This window comes from Pelophylax lessonae (genome assembly GCF_965119305.1).
Source record: "Pelophylax lessonae genome assembly, chromosome: 1".
NCBI classification, from domain to species: Eukaryota; Metazoa; Chordata; class Amphibia; order Anura; family Ranidae; genus Pelophylax; species Pelophylax lessonae.
The window spans coordinates 714467456-714490172 of NC_138768.1; the positions used below are offsets into that span (position 1 = coordinate 714467456).

The window sequence follows — 22717 nt, forward strand, 5'->3', positions numbered from 1 at the left end:
TTTACCGTTGATTGCACTGTATAAGGATATTATTTGCACTAAACTTTGCACTATTTTTGATGCACTTCATATGGGCACTTGCATTATTGTTTACTGATGCACTTTACATGAATATTCCTAATCACTGCTTGTTCATCAATGCACTTTTTTAAAACTTACCACGTATTAATTTATTTGTATTTTGTTTATACTATACACATGTCTTTGTATGATATTTATTATGTTCTTAACATTTAGTCAACCATTAGCTTTTTTCCCCACCACCTGGACAGGTGCTAGGGGTGATATCATAATTTATCACACTATCTGTCCACTGAGGTTTTACTAGCAGCGCAATACTATATTACATTTATTCACTTAATATGTAGTGAAGCAAGGATAAGTATGACATCACTGAGCGCTGTAAAAACAAAGCGGGAATGGCCACTGCCATATTTCTGTCCTGCTAGGTTTCCTTTTATAAACCAATGAGTAGTGTGCATAGGGCAGTATCCAATAGCATGCAATCTGTAAACTTATTTGAAACAGACCTTGCAGCACAGAATTACCTGTTACTCTATCTATACCATCCCTATCGTCAATGCAAAGTGCTGCCTAGATTGCCACTAAATAATAAATACATTTTTTTTTTTTTAATATAAAGAACCATTTTTGGAATCTCTGCCCTGTCTAGGCAGTCAGTGGTAAAGTGTGCCCTGCCTTCTGCAATCTCCTGAGAAGGCAATATCACTAGATGTTGGAGAGAGACCTTGAAAGCTTCTCCCAAATCTTGTGAAAATTTGCTTCGGCACAAATTACATTGACATGCATCATCTGCTTATACAGGAATCTGGCATGCACATAATTAGTGGGCTGCTTAAAAGAAATGGCAAAAAAAAAGCAATTTCTGTTGACATGCTGTAGAAACTGATACCACAGTCAGTAAATGGCCTGATTCAGTACTGCAGTATCTGGGGACATAGGACACAAATCCCAACTGGTGAGAATTTTTTGGTAAAGTGTACAAAAACCCAAAGCCAATTTTTCCATTTGTTTGGCATCATGCCTCACGAGACATATCAGCAGTTATTTAAACCTGGATTCTCCCATCAACACATTGGCCTTTCAAACATTCAAATGCAAAATCAAAAATGAATGAGCACAACAAACACTTCTATTCAATAAATCAGAAGTAACGGTGAAGTGACACTGTATTAATTGATTTGCTTTCTGCTGGCCTCTTCAAGCGGATGAACAGGCGTTGTCAGAACCGAACAAGTAATGTTATCAGTGAGTGTCAGTGTCTCTCTGTGTCAGTGTCAGCAAGTCATTAACGTCTGGTTGTGTTTGTTATTTTGGATAGATTTGTTCCCCCTAAACAACCTAGGCTGCTTATCACCACAAAGTAGGCCATTTTACATCTAATCTACCCACCTTAATACAGTAGAAAACATCTACTGGAATAAGCCTGGGGGAATACCTACCCATACAATCCCCCATCTCTCTGTGAATTCAGCAGCTGTTTTGGGCACAGATTGCCCAGATCTTGCCAGTTTGGCAATATGCTCACACTTTCTGATCACTTTGGATAATGTGTTTCCCAGGTGCATTAGCTTATTTAATAATATGAACATGTAAAATGATTGTTGGACCCCAATATCAACCTGATAACTTTTTGGTTTTTTTTTAATTGCTTTCAGCTTTTTGCAGATTGTGTTGTATGCCCATAAACACCCATATGCATGAGGCCTTTTTTCAGTAAGGCAAGTCAAGAATAGAACAAACAAAACATATGCTTTTTCGAGCCACTAACTAAAATCTGGTCTGTTTCTGACTAAAGCTGGCCATACATGGGGGCATGGCTGGGTTGTGAGCCGAGCAGGACATGTGCAGGCTGAGCTCCGCTCCTACCTGATCCTGATCATATCCTTCGTGGTGTGGTTCTACTCAATTGACTCACCATGCACTTGTTCTCCTTGCCCTTCTCCTGTGAACGTGTGGCAGTGTCTCCCTATGTTCCCAGGCAAGCCTAAGCTGATTAAACCTTTGGTAAGTCCTTCCCGGACCCCACTGCCGTTGGCCATCTTGGACATGAGGTCTTCTCATAGTGCAGTCTCAGCAGGCACACAGACAACTCTAGGATACATGGAAAGGGGGCCAGACCAACCACTGTAGACCTTCTCCTTGCTGTCATCTCCAGCATTGAAGCCCTCACCTCCACAAATTGATATGCTTTCCACATATATCAGCCTCATCCATCAAGATATGGAGAAGTACCGAGGGCAGCTCTCAGAGGCTAAGTTTCGCATATCAACCATGGAGGACATGGTTAAGGCAGACTCCAGGGAGCTCCGTGCACTGCAATGTCGTGTAAAAGCTCTCTAGGAGATGCCTGAGGATATGGAAAACCAGCTCTGCCACAATAACCTATGAGTGGGGGATCCCTGAATGGGCAGAAGGCTCTAAACCTGCTGAATTCGCAGGTTCGAGTAATTTCTAAACAATCTACTCGGCCTACGTGATCTACCTCCTAATTTTGTAGTTGAGAGGACCCCCAGATTTATTTCCTGATGCTTCAGCAAGGCCCTTCCTTATCAAGCTGCTCAACTACCGGGACCACGACATGCTCCTGGCGGATGTGAGGAACAAGCAAGAGGTGGTCACAAAAACACCAGGATCTTTATTTTCCCTGATTACTCACCTGGAGTGGAACAACGCAGGGGTTCCTTTATTTACATCCAACGTCTTTGAGATCCTGGCCTCAAGTACAGTTTGCGTTATCCTAGCCGGCTTCTGCTTCTGGAGGATGGTATGACCCAATTCTTCGACACGCCGGCTGCAGTGGGGAGCTGGCTGGAGAACCAGTGACTTTCCACCCTGCTTTACTATGCATCTGTAAGTCTTTTACCCTTCCTATACCATACAGCACGTTGGCTTTACTTTTCCTTGCCAGCTTTGAACTCTCTGGCCTGTTTAACACTGACTTTTTCCTGCTGCTCCATGTCCAATTCTTGGCAGGGAACGTCACATTCCCAGCAATGTTGTTTCTCCACACCACAACTACATCTGCCTCTCATGGGAGTAGCTAGCTCTGTCTGAGACACTAGAGACTTTTTGTGATTTTTCTTTTTCTTTTATGCATTTTACCTTTTTTTTTTTTTTTTTTGTGTCCACATGTGCCTGACAGGCACCTCTCTGCCTGTTTCAGGAGTTCTCCATAACGGTTTTGATTGGAGTTATTTTTTATGTTACGCTGTTTGGGTTTAAAGCCTTGCACTTTGCAGGACGTTTTTTTGTGCAGTGCTTCTGCAGGGAGTTAAGTATTTTTTAATGGTGCATTGGCTTGTGTACATTTTGCTGCCCTTTAGAGACTTCCATGTCTCCTCTCTCACTATCCTGAATTGGTCATGTTGGTTATTTCACTATGCCTTCTAAACCTGTGAAACACCTTTCAGTCCTCTTCTGGAATGTGCGTGGCCTCAATTCCAAATATAAACCTGCTGTAATGTTTCAATATCCTAAACTTCATAACCCCCAAATTGTCATGTTACAAGAAACGCATCTGATGGACAGCAAAATACTTGCTTTAAAATGACCCTGGATCCAAAAGGTGTTTCATGCCACATTCTCTACCTTCTCCAGTGGAGTTTCTATTTTAATTAGTAGATCTCTTGCTCATGTGGTGGAAGATATTATCACTGATCCCCAGGGTAAATATATCCTAGTAATACTCTATGTAACCAAAAATATATTATTGTAAAAGTGTGTTTGCCGCCACCCTTTAGGTTAGATCTACTGGATTTGTTGTCGAAGCTGACCCATTGCCCAGCCAAATTCTTGTTTATGGGTGACAGTAATGGTACTCACCTGACGTACAGACCCACCCCCTCCTCTAATTCTACTAGTGATCTCTCTACTACCTGGGCCCAAGCAACACTATTCACTGAAATTTGGCGTTGAAGGAATCCCCAGTTCAGAGCGTACTCCTGTTTCTCCACGACCTATACAACTTCCTCCCAAATAGACTTGGCATTTGGCAATCCCTCCTTCCTGAGTTATGTTCAGGAGAAATGTTACCTTCCTGCTGGTCTTTCAGATCACTGCCCACTTTTGGTGAAGGTGCATGCTCAACTTCACTCTGTGGCTCTTTGGCCATTACACCACCAATTAAATAATCATCCCACCTCTCAAGAATGCCTTCCTTCCTCTTTACAGGATTATTGGCTTACCAATGTTGGATCCACCAGAAATAACTTGGGATGCCTTTAAGGCTTCAGCCAGAGCTCTATATATCGCCACGATTGCATCCACGATCCATTAGGGCATAGCAAACGGCTCACACATCTGCTTTACAGGCTTCAGTAGATGACAGTACCCAACAATACCCTGTGTCCCCCTCTCCTAAAAACTTTGATCATCTTATGTCAGTGAGGCAGGGCTTAAAATCTACATTTAGCTGAAGTTGCCCAGTTGAACCTACGTAGTCGCAAGTTTTTTTTTTAACATGGGGAAAAAAATGGTTGATCTCTGACCATATTAATACAGCATGAGCTCACACTTATCATTATGCCAGAGAACCCTATGTCCACAGGTAAGGTAGTTTCCACACAGGAAACCATGCTCAATGAATTTACTCAATTTTCTACTGCTTTGTACTCCTCTCTCCCATGGGACTTCCACCCCTCATCCATGGCTCTCTTTTCGGATCCCTTGGCCTTGGGCTGGCTGTCCAATTCAGGACATATCCCTATGGTTCGAAAGATCACCCTGAAGGAGTTTGTGGCCGCCATAGGTTGTTTTCTCAACTGGGCCTGATTCCTTCCCTTTTGAATTTTACAAAATGCATATGGAATTCTTGGCCCCAAAATTGGCTTCCTTATATAATACATGCCTGAATTCTGGTTCCCTACCCTCGCCCATGCAGTAGGCTCACAGTATCCCTCTACCCAAGCTCTTGAAGGTCCCCCTACTTTTTACCTCTTAAAGGCCCATAGCCTTACTTAATTGGGATTTTAAAATACTTAAGTCCAGAGTGCGCCAGGTTATCGCCTATTTGATAGATCAGGGTCAAACAGGTTTTAAGCCACGTAGATCTACTGATATTAGAATTGAAGATTATTCTCTCAGGCCTGGGTTCACACTAGCTGGAGCCGCAGCTCGCAGCAGGGGGTCTGGCGCGTCCCTCATCTCCATTTCAAGTGTGAATCCGGTCCGAATTTTTGCCTGAATTCGGACCTGAAACTGAACCAAAGACGCACAAGACCCTTTTCCAGTGCGGAACGCTGCCTCCCCGGAGCTGTGTGAACCGGCTCCATTAAAATGGTGCGACTTCATCTGAAATGACACGATTTCAAAGCCGCATTTCAGTGCGATTTTGAAGACATCTGTGCGTCTTCATGCACAGATGTCTATTTAAGTCGCACCCGAAATCGCCAAAAGTAGTGCATGTACTCTTTTTTTTTCAAATCCGTGCGGCACCGCAAAGTCGCAGTTGCCGTCGATTTGAACTGTGCAATTGCGGGCAATAGGATGTGACTTGACGTGGCATGACAAGTCTCTCGATGCGAACGGGGACTAAACTGTAATCTCACGGCTTGTATTCGCTTGGTTAGCCTTCTGTCATTGTCCTTCTCTCTTCAAGGCAGGGCTGCCCTTTCTCCCCAACCTTATTTGTAGTTGCAATCAATTGCTGAGGCTCTGAATTTTTCCTAAAATTAACCACTTCCATACCAAATATTTTTCTTAAGAGAGACCCTAGGGAATGAAATTGCAAGTTTTTTTAGTCACACAGTATTTGTTCAGCAATTTTTTAAACTCAAACACTTTCATGAATTAAAAAAAAAAAAACATATTTTTTACCCCAATTTTTTTGTAGAAGGTGAAAGATGATATTACTATATAGATCCCTAACATGTCACGCTTTAAAATTGCGCACACTTGTGAAAAGGCGACAAACTTTAGTACCTAAAAATCTCCATATATGCTACGCTTTAAATATTTTTACAGGTTACAAATTTAGAGTTACAGAGGAGGTCTTGTGCTAGATTTATTGCTCTTGCTCTAATGTTTGCGGTTATACCTCATATCTGTCGCCTCATGTCTGTAACGCCATTTACATATGCGGGTGAGACCTACATATGCGTTCGCTTCTGCGTGCAAACACGAGGGCACTTTAAAATGTTTTTATTTATTTTATTCTAAACATCCCTTGTAATAGGAATAGGGCATGACAGGCCCTCTTTATGGAGACATCTGGGGATCTATAGTCCCCCAGATCTCTCCTCTATGCTAAAAAAGCCTGAGAGGAAAAAAAAAATAGGTCTCCAGCTTTCCAGCACAAAAAACAGCAGTGTTTACTTCTGCCAGCCCAGAAAGTGACATTGCTTCCAGCCTCTGAGGGGGTCATAGAGATGGCCAGGCACCATCTGGTCCTTGACCAGCTCTACTGTAAACCACCACTGCTGGTCGATTCATTCTCCCCGCTCGCACAGGCGAGCCGTCCCCTCCCACCACCTGTAAAAGCAATCAGTCAGCTAAACAGCCGTTATGATTGCTTTTACTTTGCAGGGAATCGCCGACTGAAGAAAAAAAATATCTGAATGATGCCTGCAGCTGTTGATCAGTTTATCCTAACAATGGCAGGTACGGTTGTTACAATACAATGCCTTGGCAGGGAGGATTCCTTAATCCAACTTGTTTGTTTGGATGGAGAAATCTGTTTTCTCTTTCGTTTCTTGACACAGCTCCCGAATGTTCTTGACCATTGGGTTATGCTGCCCCCTACAGGAGTAGGACACTTTGCAGGAAAAAACTTTACCACGCCTATAGGGCAGTCTTAGGGGATATACTTCTTCTTCCTGCTATAGGCACTTTGTTTTTTTTCTGTCTAGTCAGGAGCAAGTACCTAGTTCCTTCCTAGGATCTCTGGTCCTTGCATTTTTTCCTTTTTAAATGGAATTTATTTCCTTATCTTATTTTCTGTTATTTTGAGAACTACAATCAACTGCCGGACTGGGCGTCGGACTGGATATTCTAGATCCTTATGGTCTCCCAGTCCAGCCAGCGAGCGTGACTGGATCTCAGCTCGTGGCTAGGTCGGCCACGACATAGCCCCACTGGACGGGGGCTGGCCGGCGAGTTTAACGTCTCGCGAGGACGCACAGACCTGGTCATGGCTCGAATCGCAGCATGCCTCTGGCCCGCAGCACCCACATTCCGATGGTGAAGTGGTCTGCCTGTCCCCGCTTCCCCTGGTGGCCTTTTGGGGTGGACGAGGGCCCCTCCTTGGGACAGTCCAACCCCCGGGTTCCCCTCCTTCCCGCATAGCATCCCCCCTCATTTATCGGGGACCCCGGGACCACCCTACATTTACCCACACCTAGCTTCCCCCCCTCCCCCAGGGGTGGCCATACGTGTAATGTCTGTTTGGGGGTGTTGAGCGGATGGTGGGGGCCTGGACGTGGGGTGCGCTGCCGGCTGCCGAACACTTGTTTTTTTTGGCGGGGGGATGGTCCTGGTGGGGGCTCTTGCCAGAGCCCCTCCTTACTGCCCATCCGTTTCTGGGGGTCCTCTGGAGGTCCCGGGAGCCGCGTGGAGCCACCATTTTATCGTGGATGGGTGCTGTATATGACGGTGGCCATGTTTGTGTAGTCCGGCGCCAATGTTCTTGTAGCATCTCATTGATACAAAGCAGGGGCCATGTTTTTGAAGCCTATGGAGCGGTGATTCGGCAGTGGGCCTCTAGTGTTACTTCCTGGATTTCGGTGGTGGTGAGTCCCTGTGGAAACAAACAGCTCTCCCTCTTTCTGCTATAGCAGCAACTTGGTGCGCTGGGACTTGTGGTTCCACTTGTACCACGGTTGGGGGGTCGTTTAGCAGTGCTTTTTCTATTTTGCTAGTGTTAACCACTTTAGCCCCAGCCACCGCAGATGTACGGCGGCAGTCTGGCTCTCCCAGGCAAAGTGGCATACATGTTCGGCGCTCGCCTGGGAGGAGCTAGGGGGCGATCGCACACCGCCGGAGCCGCGTGCCCGCAGCCGCTCATCAGCAGGGAAGCTAGTGCGTGTGACAGGTGGCTCTGATGGCCGCCGGCCACTCGCGATCTCCCGCCGCTGACAGAGAAGGAAGGACGGACGGCTGATGTAAAACAGCCATCCGTGCTTCTCCCTGAAGTGATCACAGATGTCATGTGATCCTGCTATATAGGATCACATGTCTCTGTGATGACTTCACAAGCCACGCCCCCTCACAGTTAGAATCACGCCCCTAGGGTCACATTTAACCCCTTGATCACCAATACTGTTAACCCCTTCCCTGCCAGTGTCATTTTTACAGTAACAGTGCATATTTATAGCACTGATTACTGTAGTAATGTCACTGGTACTCCCAAAAGTGTCAAAAATGTCAAGGATCCGATCTGTCCACTGCAATGTCGCAGTCCCGCTAAAAATCACAGATTGCTGCCATTACTAGTAAAAAAAAAAAACAATAAAAATGACATAAATCTTTCCCGTAGTTAGTAAAAGCAATAAATTTTGCGCAAACCAATCAAAATACGCTTTTTGCAATTTTTTTTTTTTCTTTACCAAAAATATGTAGGAGAAAACAAATTGGCCTAAAATGTTAAAACATTTTGGATTTTTACGTTTTTTTTTTTTGAGAATTTCATATAGAAGAATGTGAAAAATATTGTTTTTTTTTCAAAATTGTCGCTCTTTTTTTGTTTATAACACAAAAAATAAAAATGCACAGGTGATCAAATACCACCAACAGAAAGCTCTATTTGTGGGGAAAAAAGGACGCCAATTTCGTTTGGGTACAGCATTGCACGACCGTGCAATTGTCCGTTAAATTCACGCAGTGCCGAATCGCAAAATAGGGCCTGGTCATTGAGCAGCCAAATCCTCCAGTCTGAAAGTGGTTAACCATGGAGTCCCTGAAGCATTTTTCACCACCTGACTTCCTCTCCGAAGTAGCGGGGCCCTCGGGATCCCACTCCACTCTGTCTGCTATGATGGCGGTCCTAGAGTCATTAGTTTTCAAGGTAGATATGGTCCTGCAAAACAGGACGGGCAAAATGCGCCCCCCGCCTTCACCTGCATCCTCTGTCTCCTCAGATTCAGAGGTTGATCTGGCCGCCGCGGACACAAGTATCCCTACTGGATTTGCGTCCACATACCCTGAGTGCTCTGATATTCAGGATGATTCCTCTTCCACTATGGCCACGCACGATAAAGCGCTAGTGGATGCACTGATTTTATCAGTGCGGGAAACTTTAAAACTGGAGGACACAGCTGCTGCGTCCGAGACGCAGGAACATTTCAGTACCCGCAGATCCTCAAAGGCAACAAAGGTATTCCCCTTTCCTGGCCTATTTTGACAAAATTGTCGCGAGTCAGTGGGGTTTCCCTAAACACACTGTCGGGGTGCCTAAGCATTTCGCTAGGAGATATCCCTTTGAAGAGTCCCTGTTAAAAAAGCTGACAGTACCACCTGTGGTGGATTCTCATGTTTCCAGGTTCAATAAAGCCACCCTTCTCCTGGTGGGGGACTCTCCATCTTTTAAAGAACCTTTTGACAAAAGGGCTGAATCTCCGGTCCGACATCTTTTTACCATGACCGATTCCATCCTTAGACCGGTGTTTACCATAACTTTGGTTTCCCAGACCTTAAGGGAATGGGCATTTTGCCCAAGCTTTTGTGCCAGGATTTTGAAGGGGAACAGATTCCCTCTAACCTCGTGGAGCTGGCAGACTAGTTGGTCCAGGGGTTACAGTTCATCTGTGATGCCTTTCTGGATGCAGCTCCCTTAGTCTGCAGGGTATCTGTAACAGTGGTGATCCTCTGGCGCATGATATGGCTCAAGTACTGGTCTGCGGACCAGGATCCAAGAAGGTCCTATTGGATCTCCCGTTTGTAGGAGATCGCCTATTCTGAGCTTCATGGATGAGATCATTAAGGATCTTGCAGGGGTGGTCCTTTCTTCCCGACTCACAAACGGCCCTTTCGTTCCCCAGATTCTCAGGACAAGGGATTAAAATCCGTTCAAACCCCCTTCGGAGGTTCCAAGAGGCCCTAGTCTGGTAAGCCGAAAGCGGGTCTCTCAATACCCGAAGTCAATCCCTCTTCTGCCTGAAGGGGCGCCCTCACCCATATCTAGGGTGGGGGGACGTCTTCACTTCTTTCCAGGCCCGTGGACCTCCTTGATTCAAGACAGGTGTGTCCACAAGCTGATTTGGTCCGGTTACAAGATCGAGTTTCAGTCTTCGCCTCCGGCAAGGTTCTATCCTTCCAGCCTGTGTCTGTCCCCAGATCGCCTGCAAGGTCTCCTCGGGTGGTGCAAGATTCGCTCTTACAAGGTGTCATTGTACCGGTTCTGGAACTGGAACACTTTCAGGGGTTTTATTCAAACTTATTTACTGTTCCCAAGAAGAAAGGCAAAGTTCGTCCAATCCTGGACCTCAAGGCCTTGAACTGCTTTGTGTGGGTACAAAATTCCAGATGGAGTCCATTTGCACGGTAGTGGCATCCTTCCTTTCAGCAAGGGGATCTTCTGGCCTCAATCAATATTAAGGACACTTACCTTCATATTCCAGTATATGTCGGGCATCAGCATTTTCTTCGATTTGCCGTGGGTGAGCAGCATTATCAATCGTGGCGTTACCCTTTGATCTAGCCTCCGCTCCTCGGTTGTTCACAAAAGTTTTGGCCCCGGTGTTAGCGTTGCTGACAAACTACCTAATCCAGATCCTTAGGGTCCCCCCAGTCCGACCAGCGAGTGCATGCAGACCGCAGCTTCGCACTAGGTCGGCCACGACATAGCCCCACTGGACGGTGGCTGGCCTGGGAGTGCGCATACGAACAGGCTTTGGCCGGGCTGCTAACTGGGTTTTCTTGGTGCGCAACAGGGATTTGAGCAGGGTTCCCTGCCACCCTGGGGGTTGGTGACTAGGGCGGGGTTGTCAGCAGGGCACCCTGCGGTGGTTGTTGGGCTGGGGGGGCAGATCGTTTAGCATCCGCGGGTAGCGCCTCACGCAGCTAGATCCAGCCAAAAACTTAGGCTGCGGCTTTGCGGCCTACTAGTCAGAAACTACATGAGGCCACTCCTGTGAGGATGCCTGAAGCCACTATCTCCCCTCCGCAGCCCCTGGGTGGTGGGCCCTGCGGGGGCTTGCGTCGAAAGTGGCTGGTCGCCCACAGAAATTTAGGCCATGGCTTGTGGCCTACTGGGCTTCCATTGAGAGACCCCTCTGCATTAGTCAGCTCACACATATAAAAATGCTGACACCTGAGATTCCAGATAGTATGTGAGATGTGGACCTAGGAATAGATGCTTTATCATACCCAAAGCCCCAAAAAGGCACACGTTAGTGTGTGTGTATGTGTGTGTGTATATGTATATATATATTTATATTTGCACAAACAGGTCAGGACTGCACACACCCAGTATGTAGCTTGATTCTTCAGGTGCAGAGCAGATATATATACAGTGTCTCACAAAAGGGAGTGCACCCCTCACATTTTTGTAAATATTTTATTATATCTTTTCAAGTGACAACATTGAGGAAATTACACTTTGCTACAATGTAAAGTAGTGAGTGTACAGCTTGTATAGCAGTGTAAATTTGCTGTCCCCTTAAAAAAAGAACTCAGTAAACAGCCATTAATGTCTAAACCGCTGGCAGCAATAGTGAGTATACCCCTAAGTGAACATGTCCAAATTGGGCCCAATTAGCTTATTTCCCTTTCCGGTGTCATGTGACTCATTAGTGTTGCGAGGTCTCAGGTGTGAATGGGGAGCAGGTATGTTAAATTTGGTGTGATCGCTCTCACTCTCTCATACTGGTCACTGGAAGTTCAACATGGCACCTCATGGCAAAGAACTCTCTGAGGATCTGAAAAAAATAATTATTCCTCTACATAAATATGGCCTAGTCTATAAGAAGAGTGCCAAGACCCTGAAACTGAGCTTCAGCACGGTGGCCAAGACCATACAGTGGCTTAACAGGATAGGTTCTACTGAGAACAGGCCTCGCCATGGTCGACCAAAGAAATTGAGTGCACGTGCTCAGCGTCATATCCAGAGGTTGTCTTTAGGAAATAGACGTAGGAGTGCTGCCAGCATTGTTGCAGAGGTTGAAGGGGTGGGGGTCAGCCTTTCAGTGCTCAGACCATATGCCGCATACTGTATCAAATTGGTCTACATGGCTGCCGTCCCAGAAGAAAGCCTCTTCTAAAGATGATGCACAAGAAAGCCCACAAACAGTTTGCTGAAGACAAGCAGATTAAGGACATGGATTACTGAAACCATGTCCTGTGGTCTGATGAGACCAAGATAAACGTATTTAGTTCAGATGGTGTCAAGCGTGTGTGGCGGCAACCAGGTGAGGATTACAAAGACAAGTGTGTCTTGCATACAGTCAAGCATGGTGGTGGGAGTGTCATTGGAGTGTCTGGAGCTGCATGAAAGCTGCCGGCCCTGGGGAGCTACAGTTCATTGAGGGAACCATGAATGCCAACATGTACTGTGACATACTGACGCAGTGCGTGATCCCCTCCCTTTGGAGCCGCAGGGCAGTATTCCTACATGATAACGACCCCAAACACACTTCCAGGAGGACCACTGCCTTGCTAAAGATGCTGAGGGTAAAAAGGATGGACTGGCCAAGCATGTCTCCAGACCTAAACCCTATTGAACATCTGTGGGGCATCCTCGAATTGAAGGTGGAGGAGCGTCATGGAGGCAACCTGTGAAGCTCAGGTGAACTCCATGCCCTAGAGGGTTCAGGCAGTGCTGGAAAATAATGGTGGCCACACAAAATATTGACACTTTGGGCCCAATTTGGACATTTACACTTAGGGGTGTACTCACTTTTGTTGCCAGCGATTTAGACATTAATGGCCTGGTGTTCAGTTATTTTGAGGGGACAGCAAATTTATACTGTTATACAAGTTGTACACTCACTACTTTACATTGTAGCAAAGTGTCATTTCTTCAGTGTTGTCTCATGAAAAGATATAATAAAATATTTACAAAAATGTGAGGGGTGTACTCACTTTTGTGAGATACTGTATATATTATATTATATTATTTTTTTTTGTAGCCAACACCAAGAAGATATAGAATAGCTAAGAACTGCTAATAGCATATGCAAATACTGTAATAATGTGAAATGGGCTCTATTGTTTATAAATACGTAATACCCATTAGATCAAAGTGCAAGAAACCAGTGCAGACTCGTTTTGTATGTAAAGGGCTACTTATCACATAGATTGTTGTAAATATATTTTCTTTCTTTTTACACAGATATATCCGGGTTGCCATTCTTCCATCGTCAGGTGACACAAGTTGCCTCTTTCGGACCAAAGTATACCCTGCAGCAGAGACAGTGGTGTTTAATGAGCTCTTCAGAGCCTCTATTTTACAGAGTGCTCTGCAGCAGAAGATTCTAAGAGTGGACGTGTGTTCGGCTGGAAGGCCCCATCGAGAAGAGTGCTTGGTATATGACATACATCTTCACTTCTTTTTCAGAGAACCCTTGAAATCTATTATTTATGAAGTGGCTTTCAGTTCACATATGTGTGCAGCATTCAGAAATTTTCAGCATGTCCCTGCATAAGAATAAACATTAGCGGTGCACTGAAAGCAAGCTCTTTAATCAAGTATCATTTAACAAATTGAACAGTCATTCATTGATTGCCCAGCAGCGTTTCTTAATCGCCCATTTAGAGTGTTTGTTGCAATGTGTAATGAAATCATTTAAAGTTAGGATTGTATCTTTATTTGCAGTGCTTTGATATTAACCGAAACCCCACAAAGGTCTTCTTTTTTTTTTTTTTTTTACAGTTTTTAGAGAAATGCTACATAGATGGTCATCATGCTAATCAAATGACTTCTATGCTTTCTGAGGCACTAACACAGAACTAGTATACAAACTGTGAAGTCAGGATTTCCCATCTGTATATGTGTTTCAACTATCCGTTAGGTTTCCCTAAAGTAGAGGTCACCAATTTGTGTTTGTATTATTTACAGCACAGGTATTCTTTAGACTGCATTCACACCTGAGCAGAGCAATTTTTAGCATTCGCAATTGAGTTTTGCAAGCGTTCTATATGTGTATTCAAGCTTCTGTTTATTTTTTTGTTTTAGCCAATAGAAAGCACCAGGGGGAAAAGATTAGTGGTGGAGAACTGCTGTTTGGCTAAATAAAACGCTCATAAAACACTCATGTCACACATTTTCAAGCATTCCTATTCAAGTCTGTGGGGCCAAAAACACTCCAGTCTGCATGAAAAGAAGCTCATGTACTTTTGTGAGTGACAGGCGGTTTGCTGCAGGTGACAGGCTCGGATGTGAACAGGGACCATTGAAATAATAGGATTTTGCTTGTGGAGCTACAAACTACAAAACGCTCAGGTGTGGATGGGGCCTTAAAGAGTCAATCCTTTCAACAGATTATTATTATTATTTATTATTATACAGGATTTATATAGCGCCAACAGTTTGCGCAGCGCTTTACAATGTGAGGGAAGACAATACAGTTACAATACAGTTCAAAACAGGAGGAAGTAGAGGGCCCTGCTCATTAGAGCTTACAATCTATTCTCTTTACTGTGTATGAAAGACCTGTCTGCATGGATTTTGTATAGACTTCTCATGTTTTCCTAAAGCCAATAAGCCTATTAGTATAGACTACATCTAGAAACAGGAACACGTAGTTGACACATATCCCAAAGGGTCCTCTTCCATGAAGTCAAACTCCTTCTGCCCTTTTGTCTGTTATGTACAATTAATGATAAATCATGGAATGTGAGACAAGCTTGTACAATGCTGTAGCAGTTGGGCAGCCTTTGGAATTCAGTTGCAGAAACCTCATCACTGGAAAGATTGAGGATAGGTTACTGGCATGTGACCCTTAAACACCTAATTCCACCGAACACTGAATGGTATCAGTTGGTTTCTGAAGATTCTGTAGACAGGTGCAGTCTAATTAGTTTCAAGTGAAAATTATTATTATTATACAAGATTTATATAGCACCATGAGGGCAGACTTTACAGTTCCAATACAATTCAATATAGGAGGAATCAGAAGGTTAGAGCTTGCAATCATGTGTGTAATGCCGATTGATAGGAATACTAGAGCTTTGTGGAAAGGCCCGTGTTTTACTATAGGTGATAAAGCACCAACTAGTACACCTGTCACATGGAAGTGCTGCTTGTTGACTTCTACAGGTTCCATCACAGGAAATAGTCTTTAAAGACAGACAGTGTTTTTCTATTGATTGGAGTACGTCTTTGGACAAAGAACAAAAAATGATTCTTTTTGACTTGTACAGACTCTAGACCTAGTGGACTGTAGTAGACAGACACTCTGGGTGGTGTTGGTGAAATCATCTGAAACATTGGGGGAAAAAAAATATTAATTTTAAGTGCTGGATAAGCTTTTTACCAAAAGACTATTTAATGAAGAGAGAATGCAAAAAAAGTAAATATGCCATATTTTTTCTTCATTACAGGCTGGTGTCCAGATCAGTTTAGCAGACTTGTCTTTAACAAATGAACCATATACGAGATGGCACACTTTGATGCCCTGCCGACACATATCTCATCATAAGGTTCTCCCTGAAAAGTCAGTATTAGAGGTCAGAGAGACACAGGCTGCTGCTGTGAATATGGTAAGATTTGATTACTGGCATACCTTGATACTACAAAGAATTCTTCAGCCAAGCATTTACCACATTTTACCAGGTCTTTTTTTTTTTGTTAACCATAAAAGCCTACTATGTGTGCCTGTCTGATTTTAGTTTCACTTTTTTACTGGGGCCTGATTTCCTTGACCAGGACTAAAGACCCGTACACACATACCGATTGTCGGGCGTAAATATTCGGCCAACGTCCGATCGGCCGATTGTCGGCTTGTTAGTATGATGCTTCCGACAACCAACTGCAAGTTTTCGGCCGAACAAAATCTGGTGTGCAGGCTATAAAATTTTTGTAGGCCAACAAAGAACGGCCGATTGTTCGTCAGTCAGTACAGATTTCGGCCGACAAAAAGCAGATGAGCAAGACTGGGCATGCTCAGAGAAGAAAAAACACACGGAAAGTCAACCATCACATGACATTCTGCAGTCGGTTGTTGTTGGCCGACAAAATTCGTGTGCAGTCTTTAGCACTTTTCAACCTACACAACAGCACTGGACAAAAGACGGCCGATCATTCAGCCGACAATCGGTACGTGTGTACGCGCCTTAAGCCTTGCCTATCTGCCTGCACTCTTGCCTAATAAAAGTGGCCTCAAAGCAAACCTTTACTTTGCCCATACTAGGCAAAGTAACAAACTCACTTTAAAGGAGACACAACACGCTTTCTGTATTTACCTTCCCCCCCAACGTGGATTTATGGCTTGCCAAATGGAAGATCACAGGACACCGCCTCCCTGTCTCCTGCAGTACAGCATTTGTGAATACAATCACTAAGCCTAAGTTGCATGAGGAGGAGGGGGGGGGGGAGTGCAAACCCCTATTTAAGTTTTTAACCGTTTTAAAAATTCAAGTGTTTGGGGTCTCTGGGAACAGATTGGGGTGGTAAGGGAAATATTTGATTTATTGATTACAATTTTTTATGTTTGTTAACATACACAAAGGGATTGTTATCCTGATTTGATTTGGTTTCAGAGGTGAGCTCTCCAATAGGAAATAGTGCACATCATCTAGCCAGCTCCTTCAATGAAACCACATTGCATTCCATCCAAGCCACAGCACCCCTTCTATCCGTACGTACGTGATCTGCATGTCAGCATAGAGGGCGCTATATGTTTAATCTACAATGCTGCTCTAAAACTGGCCCTGCACTACAAGTATTCTCTCATTTAGCCCTGCAAGCTGAACGAGAGAAATATATGAATACCCCCATCCACAGTCAGAAAACCCTGAACAGAGTTGGGGACAGGGGTTAAATAAAGCTGTTGGCCATAAAATTCTCACCTGCTTGAATGCATTTTCCCTTAATGGAGATAAAACAAGAATGTCTGTTCTATCTGTGGAAGTTGATCTGTGTTCTCTTTTGGTAGCAGAGAGATCCAGTTCTTGAAACATAATGCAGGAACATCCTGATTAACTTCTGTTAACATATATATTTATATATATATATTTTTTTTCTTAAATTGTTGCAAAGTGCTTTGGCACCGTATAGCAGTATTTTTCCTTCTTGTCACATAAAGGGCAGAGAACAATACATTGCAAAGCAATTGCTGTTCTCTCACTCTCAGATATCAGTGATTGCCAGCTTTTCGCTCATAGCCCTATTTACTTGGAAGATGGCTATTAGTAACTGTTGGGTTACAGTAAATGTACACTGTGGTGTACTTTTATGAACGGGTGAATTGTTTTCTCTGTTGGCTTCTCTGCAGTTCTCCGGGGAAAATGATCACATCTGGCACCCATTTTATGAATCTGAGAACTTCAGTTCTCCCAGGGTGATCAGAGGAGAACGGTTTTCTCTGAGATCTGTGTAGACGTCAATGGAGTGCCTGTAATCTCGTGAGACAAAGCGAGATTACAGTAGTATGAAAATCCCTGGCGCGCTTTAACAAGCAGTGATAAATTATCACTGCTAAGTACACGAGGTTAATAAATAATAGTCCCCTTACATAAATATATATATATATATATATATATATATATATATATATATATATATATATATATATATATAATATATATATATATACACACTGAATTCACACACACATACATTGTGTATATATATATATATATATATATATATATATACACATTAAATATATATCTACATGTATGTGTGTGTATATATATATATATATATATATATATATATATATATATACATAAATATGGCAGGGGGACATGATTACTGTGTTGGGGGGTCTGAACGAGGAAGAAGGAAGTCCATAATCTTCCTTTTTCCCCCTCAGTTCTCCCCCGATTCTGTCTTCACTCCCCGCTTCACAAGCTCCAGGCTGGTGAATCTGGGAGTGTGAATTCTGGCACAGATCGCCAGTGAAGTGCGGGGATCGCAGCTTCATAGCCTGGCTGTTTCTGTGTCTGTCAATGACAGATTCCCGTGTGAAGAGATGATCAGCAAAGAACATGTTCTCCGCTGATCATTTCTGTTTCATAAACTGAGAATGATCGGAAATGAGCTGTGATCAGCAGGATCACTGCTCATCTCCGTTTCATAAAAGGACACCTGTATGTGAACTACATGTTTATACATTGTGACAGGAAGTCAGGTAAATCTGGGAATGTAGTCACAGGAAGGAGATACATTTCCACCTGATTTAGAAAGTTCACTGATACTATAGGGTGTTGGCTACAGAGCTAGCCAGCAGGAAGTTGAAAGGCCTTCACCTGTTCAGAATGAGGGAGTTAAGGCTCTATAATTTGTTCAGAGAAAGTCCTATTGATTGCTGCCTCCTGTCGCCGTGTGGGCTGGGAGAGGAAGGCAGACAAACGGCTGCCTCCTGACGCCATGTGGGTAGAGGACAGTCCTGTGTGCCCCCTGAAAGCTGTGAGCATGGGGAAGACCTCCTGAAGCGGTGTGCGCTCAGGAGGGTAAAAACGAGTGAAGACGTCTCAAAGGTGAGAAGACGAAGTATTTCTGTGTGAAAGAAAACAAAGGGACATGTTCAATGGACAATGTTTGTGCTGTGTGAAAGCAAACAAATGGACATTTGAGTGTCTGCTGTAGGATCAGCAGTGTCGGCCCAACAGTAGGTTGGGAAGACTTCTTAGGTAGGTTCCAGCTGTGAGAAGGTAGACGCCCACAGCGGCCAGGATTTATTTTGTGTTTTATTTTATTTTGATGTTTTTGCTGCATGCACTTGTTTGAAGAATAAACCAAAAACTATTGTTTTCAACCACTCCTCGGCTATCTCCCTGTGTGCCGACCCCCCCAAAGGGGTCATCCACGCCTACCACAGAGCTAATCCCTCACAACATATACATATTTATTCTTGCACTACTGTATGTGCACGTTCATGAGTAAATTTGAGCAAATGCACAGAAAAGACTAGATCCTGATGTTGGAAGATGCACCTTATCTTCATGCAGCTTCACTACCATAAAGGGTTTAAACTCTAACCAGCAAATACATTATTATTATTATTTTTTTGAGAGAGTGGAGAAAAGTTATAGCTCTTTGCATTGAAGAGTTCTTTCTTTCAGATTTTTACATGCTGTCTGTGTTTCCACATATTATAAAGGATCTCTTTTCTCTTTCTCCTCTTTCATGTCCAGGTGACAGATGTTTGAAAGTTAAAGTAGAACTATAGGCAAAAGTTTTTTTTTTGTAATTATTGGATAGAGCAAGGCAGGGTTATAACCAGTGGCGGCCCGTGCATAGGGGGTGCCAGGGCGCCGCCCCCCTACCCCTAAAAAAAAGAAAAAAAAAAAAGAAATGACAAAGCGAACAAATAAAGTTTTACAAAAAAAAAATTGGGTTCGCCGGCCTCTGTAATGGAAGTGGTGGCTAGGGGGGGGGGTGGGGTTTACGTCCCAGAAGAGGCGCCGATCGGCTGCCTTCTGGGGGCGTAACCGGAGCGCAAGTCTTTGCGATTGGACACCCCCACTTTCTGATATCCTGGCTGTGATTGGTCCAGTCTCCAGCCTGGACCAATCATCATCCAGGACATCCGATCCCTGACGTCACAATGGGGGCGGTGCCGGTCCGTGAGTCAGTCACTCACCGTCACCGCCAATCGGAGGACGAGGGAGAAGCCGCTCACCTTCCCGCCGCCGCAGCCGCCGCAGAGAGGACGGACTGGATCGAGGAGGGAAGAAGCCGCCGCCAGGTAAGTGCATTAAATTGAAGGGAGCACGCACGCTGGTCTCTGCATTGATTGGGGGACAATGCTGTGGGCACTCTGCATTTATTGGGGTACAATGCTGTGGGCACTCTGCATTTATTGGGGTACAATGCTGTGGGCACTCTGCATTTATTGGGGTACAATGCTGTGGGCACTCTGCATTTATTGGGGTACAATGCTGTGGGCACTCTACATTTATTGGGGTACAATGCTGTGGCACTCTGCAATCATTGGGGTACAATGCTGTGGGCACTCTGCATTTATTGGGGTACAATGCTGTGGGCACTCTGCAATCATTGGGGTACAATGCTGTGGCACTCTGCAATCATTGGGGTACAGTGCTGTGGCACTCTGCAATCATTGGGGTACAATTCTGTGGCACTCTGCAATCATTGGGGTACAATTCTGTGGCACTCTGCAATCATTGGGGTACAATTCTGTGGCACTCTGCAATCATTGGGGTACAATGCTGTGGGCACTCTGCAATCATTGGGGTACAATTCTGTGGCACTCTGCAATCATTGGGGTACAATTCTGTGGCACTCTGCAATCATTGGGGTACAATGCTGTGGGCACTCTGCAATCATTGGGGTACAATTCTGTGGCACTCTGCAATCATTGGGGTACAATGCTGTGGGCACTCTGCAATCATTGGGGTACAATGCTGTGGGCACTCTGCATTTATTGGGGTACAATGCTGTGTCACACTGCAATCATTGGGGTACAATTCTGTGGCACTCTGCAATCATTGGGGTACAATGCTGTGGGCACTCTGCAATCATTGGGGTACAATGCTGTGGCACTCTGCAATCATTGGGGTACAATTCTGTGGCACTCTGCAATCATTGGGGTACAATGCTGTGGGCACTCTGCAATCATTGGGGTACAATTCTGTGGCACTCTGCAATCATTGGGGTACAATGCTGTGGGCACTCTGCAATCATTGGGGTACAATTCTGTGGCACTCTGCAATCATTGGGGTACAATGCTGTGGGCACTCTGCAATCATTGGGGTACAATTCTGTGGCACTCTGCAATCATTGGGGTACAATTCTGTGGCACTCTGCAATCATTGGGGTACAATGCTGTGGGCACTCTGCAATCATTGGGGTACAATGCTGTGGCACTCTGCAATCATTGGGGGACAATGCTGTGGGCACTCTGCAATCATTGGGGGACAATGCTGTGGGCACTCTGCAATCATTGGGGACAATGCTGTGGTGCTCTGCAGTGATTGGGGACAATGCTGTGGCGCTCTGCATTGAAAGGGGCATGCACGCTGAACTCTGCATTGTGGGGGCACAGCACAGTGTTCATTGCATTGAAGGGGGCACAGCACAGTGTTTATCGCATTGAAGGGGGCACAGCACAGTGTTTATCGCATTGAAGGGGGCACAGCATAGTGTTCATTGCATTGAGGGTGGGAACAGCTCAGTGTTCATTGCATTGAAGGGGGCACAGCACAGTGTTCATTGCATTGAAGGGGGCACAGCACAGTGTTCATTGCATTGAAGGGGGCACGGCACAGTGTTCATTGCATTGAAGGGGGCACAGCACAGTGTTCATTGCATTGAAGGGGGCACAGCACAGTGTTTATTGCATTGAAGGGGGCACAGCACAGTGTTCATTGCATTGAAGGGGGCACAGCACAGTGTTTATTGCATTGAAGGGGGCACAGCACAGTGTTCATTGCATTGAAGGGGGCACAGCACAGTGTTCATTGCATTGAAGGGGGCACAGCACAGTGTTCATTGCATTGAAGGGGGCACAGCACAGTGTTCATTGCATTGAAGGGGGCACAGCACAGTGTTTATTGCATTGAAGGGGGCACAGCACAGTGTTTATTGCATTGAAGGGGGCACAGCACAGTGTTTATTGCATTGAAGGGGGCACAGCACAGTGTTTATTGCATTGAAGGGGGCACAGCACAGTGTTCATTGCATTGAAGGGGGCACAGCTTCAAAGTCACGCAATTTTTTTACTGCGAAGCAATACCTATTACATTTTTCTTTTTGCGCCCCCCCAAAAATTTTGAGCACCAGCCGCCACTGGTTATAACCCCTGTCAGCTTTATTTTTGCCACTTCTGCTGCTATCAATCTGTCCAGTGAGGAGAGCAACAGCGGCTGGAGCTGCTGCACTCGTGCACATCTCTGAATCGGATCGGGCTCAAATAATAAAAAGGGGGGGGGGTCTGTGGGGAGCTGCAGCACAGAAGGTTTTTCACCTTAAAGCGGTTATAAACCGCTGGCTACTTTTTTTTTTTTTTTTACTTCTTCTTTAATGCGTATAATGCATTAAGGTGAAAAACCTTAAGGCTTTACAACCACTTTAGGGGAATTCCATAGGCACCCCAAAGTCACCAGAACTAGTGTTCCCATTGAAAGATTTCCCCTGTATTACTTTTCTGGGGACAACCCAAAATGTTGAATTTTCTTTTACTTTCAATAATAATGGGAAACAGGACAAATAGAAAGGGTAAATCTCCTTAATGGGGACAAAGACACAACAAAAACTGACAAAGAGTTCTAATCCTTTTGCACTCTATCCAAAATTAAAAAGAAAAACGTTTGCCTTTAGTGTTATACTTCAAGGGAAATCTCACTTCTAGGAATGCAAATAGAAATAAATATACGATAAAGGGTTCTACTCTTTCCCTGTTGTTGGAAAATATTTTTTATTAATGTCTGTGTATTTAATGAGGATATTCCCCCCCCCCCCTACTTCCTGTTCTCGCTGATAACCATCAGATATGAGGAGCGGGGAGATTTTTCCACACTTCCTGTTCTCTCTGATAACCATCAGATATGAGGAGCGGGGAGATATTCCCCCACTTCCTGTTCTCTCTGATAACCATCAGATATGAGGAGCGGTGAGATTTTCCCACACTTCCTG

The 22717-nt window shown here is 44.6% G+C and overlaps 1 protein-coding gene across 1 annotated transcript in view; it reads left to right on the forward strand.

The window, feature by feature from the left end:
- The window catches only part of WWC2 (WW and C2 domain containing 2), a 354353-nt gene that overhangs the window by 277065 nt on the left and 54571 nt on the right, over window positions 1-22717 (forward strand). Inside the window, exons 15-16 of the mRNA XM_082256568.1 lie at window positions 13286-13478; window positions 15496-15654. Coding sequence (XP_082112694.1) covers window positions 13286-13478; window positions 15496-15654 — 352 coding nt within the window. The remainder of the gene's footprint in view (window positions 1-13285; window positions 13479-15495; window positions 15655-22717) is intronic.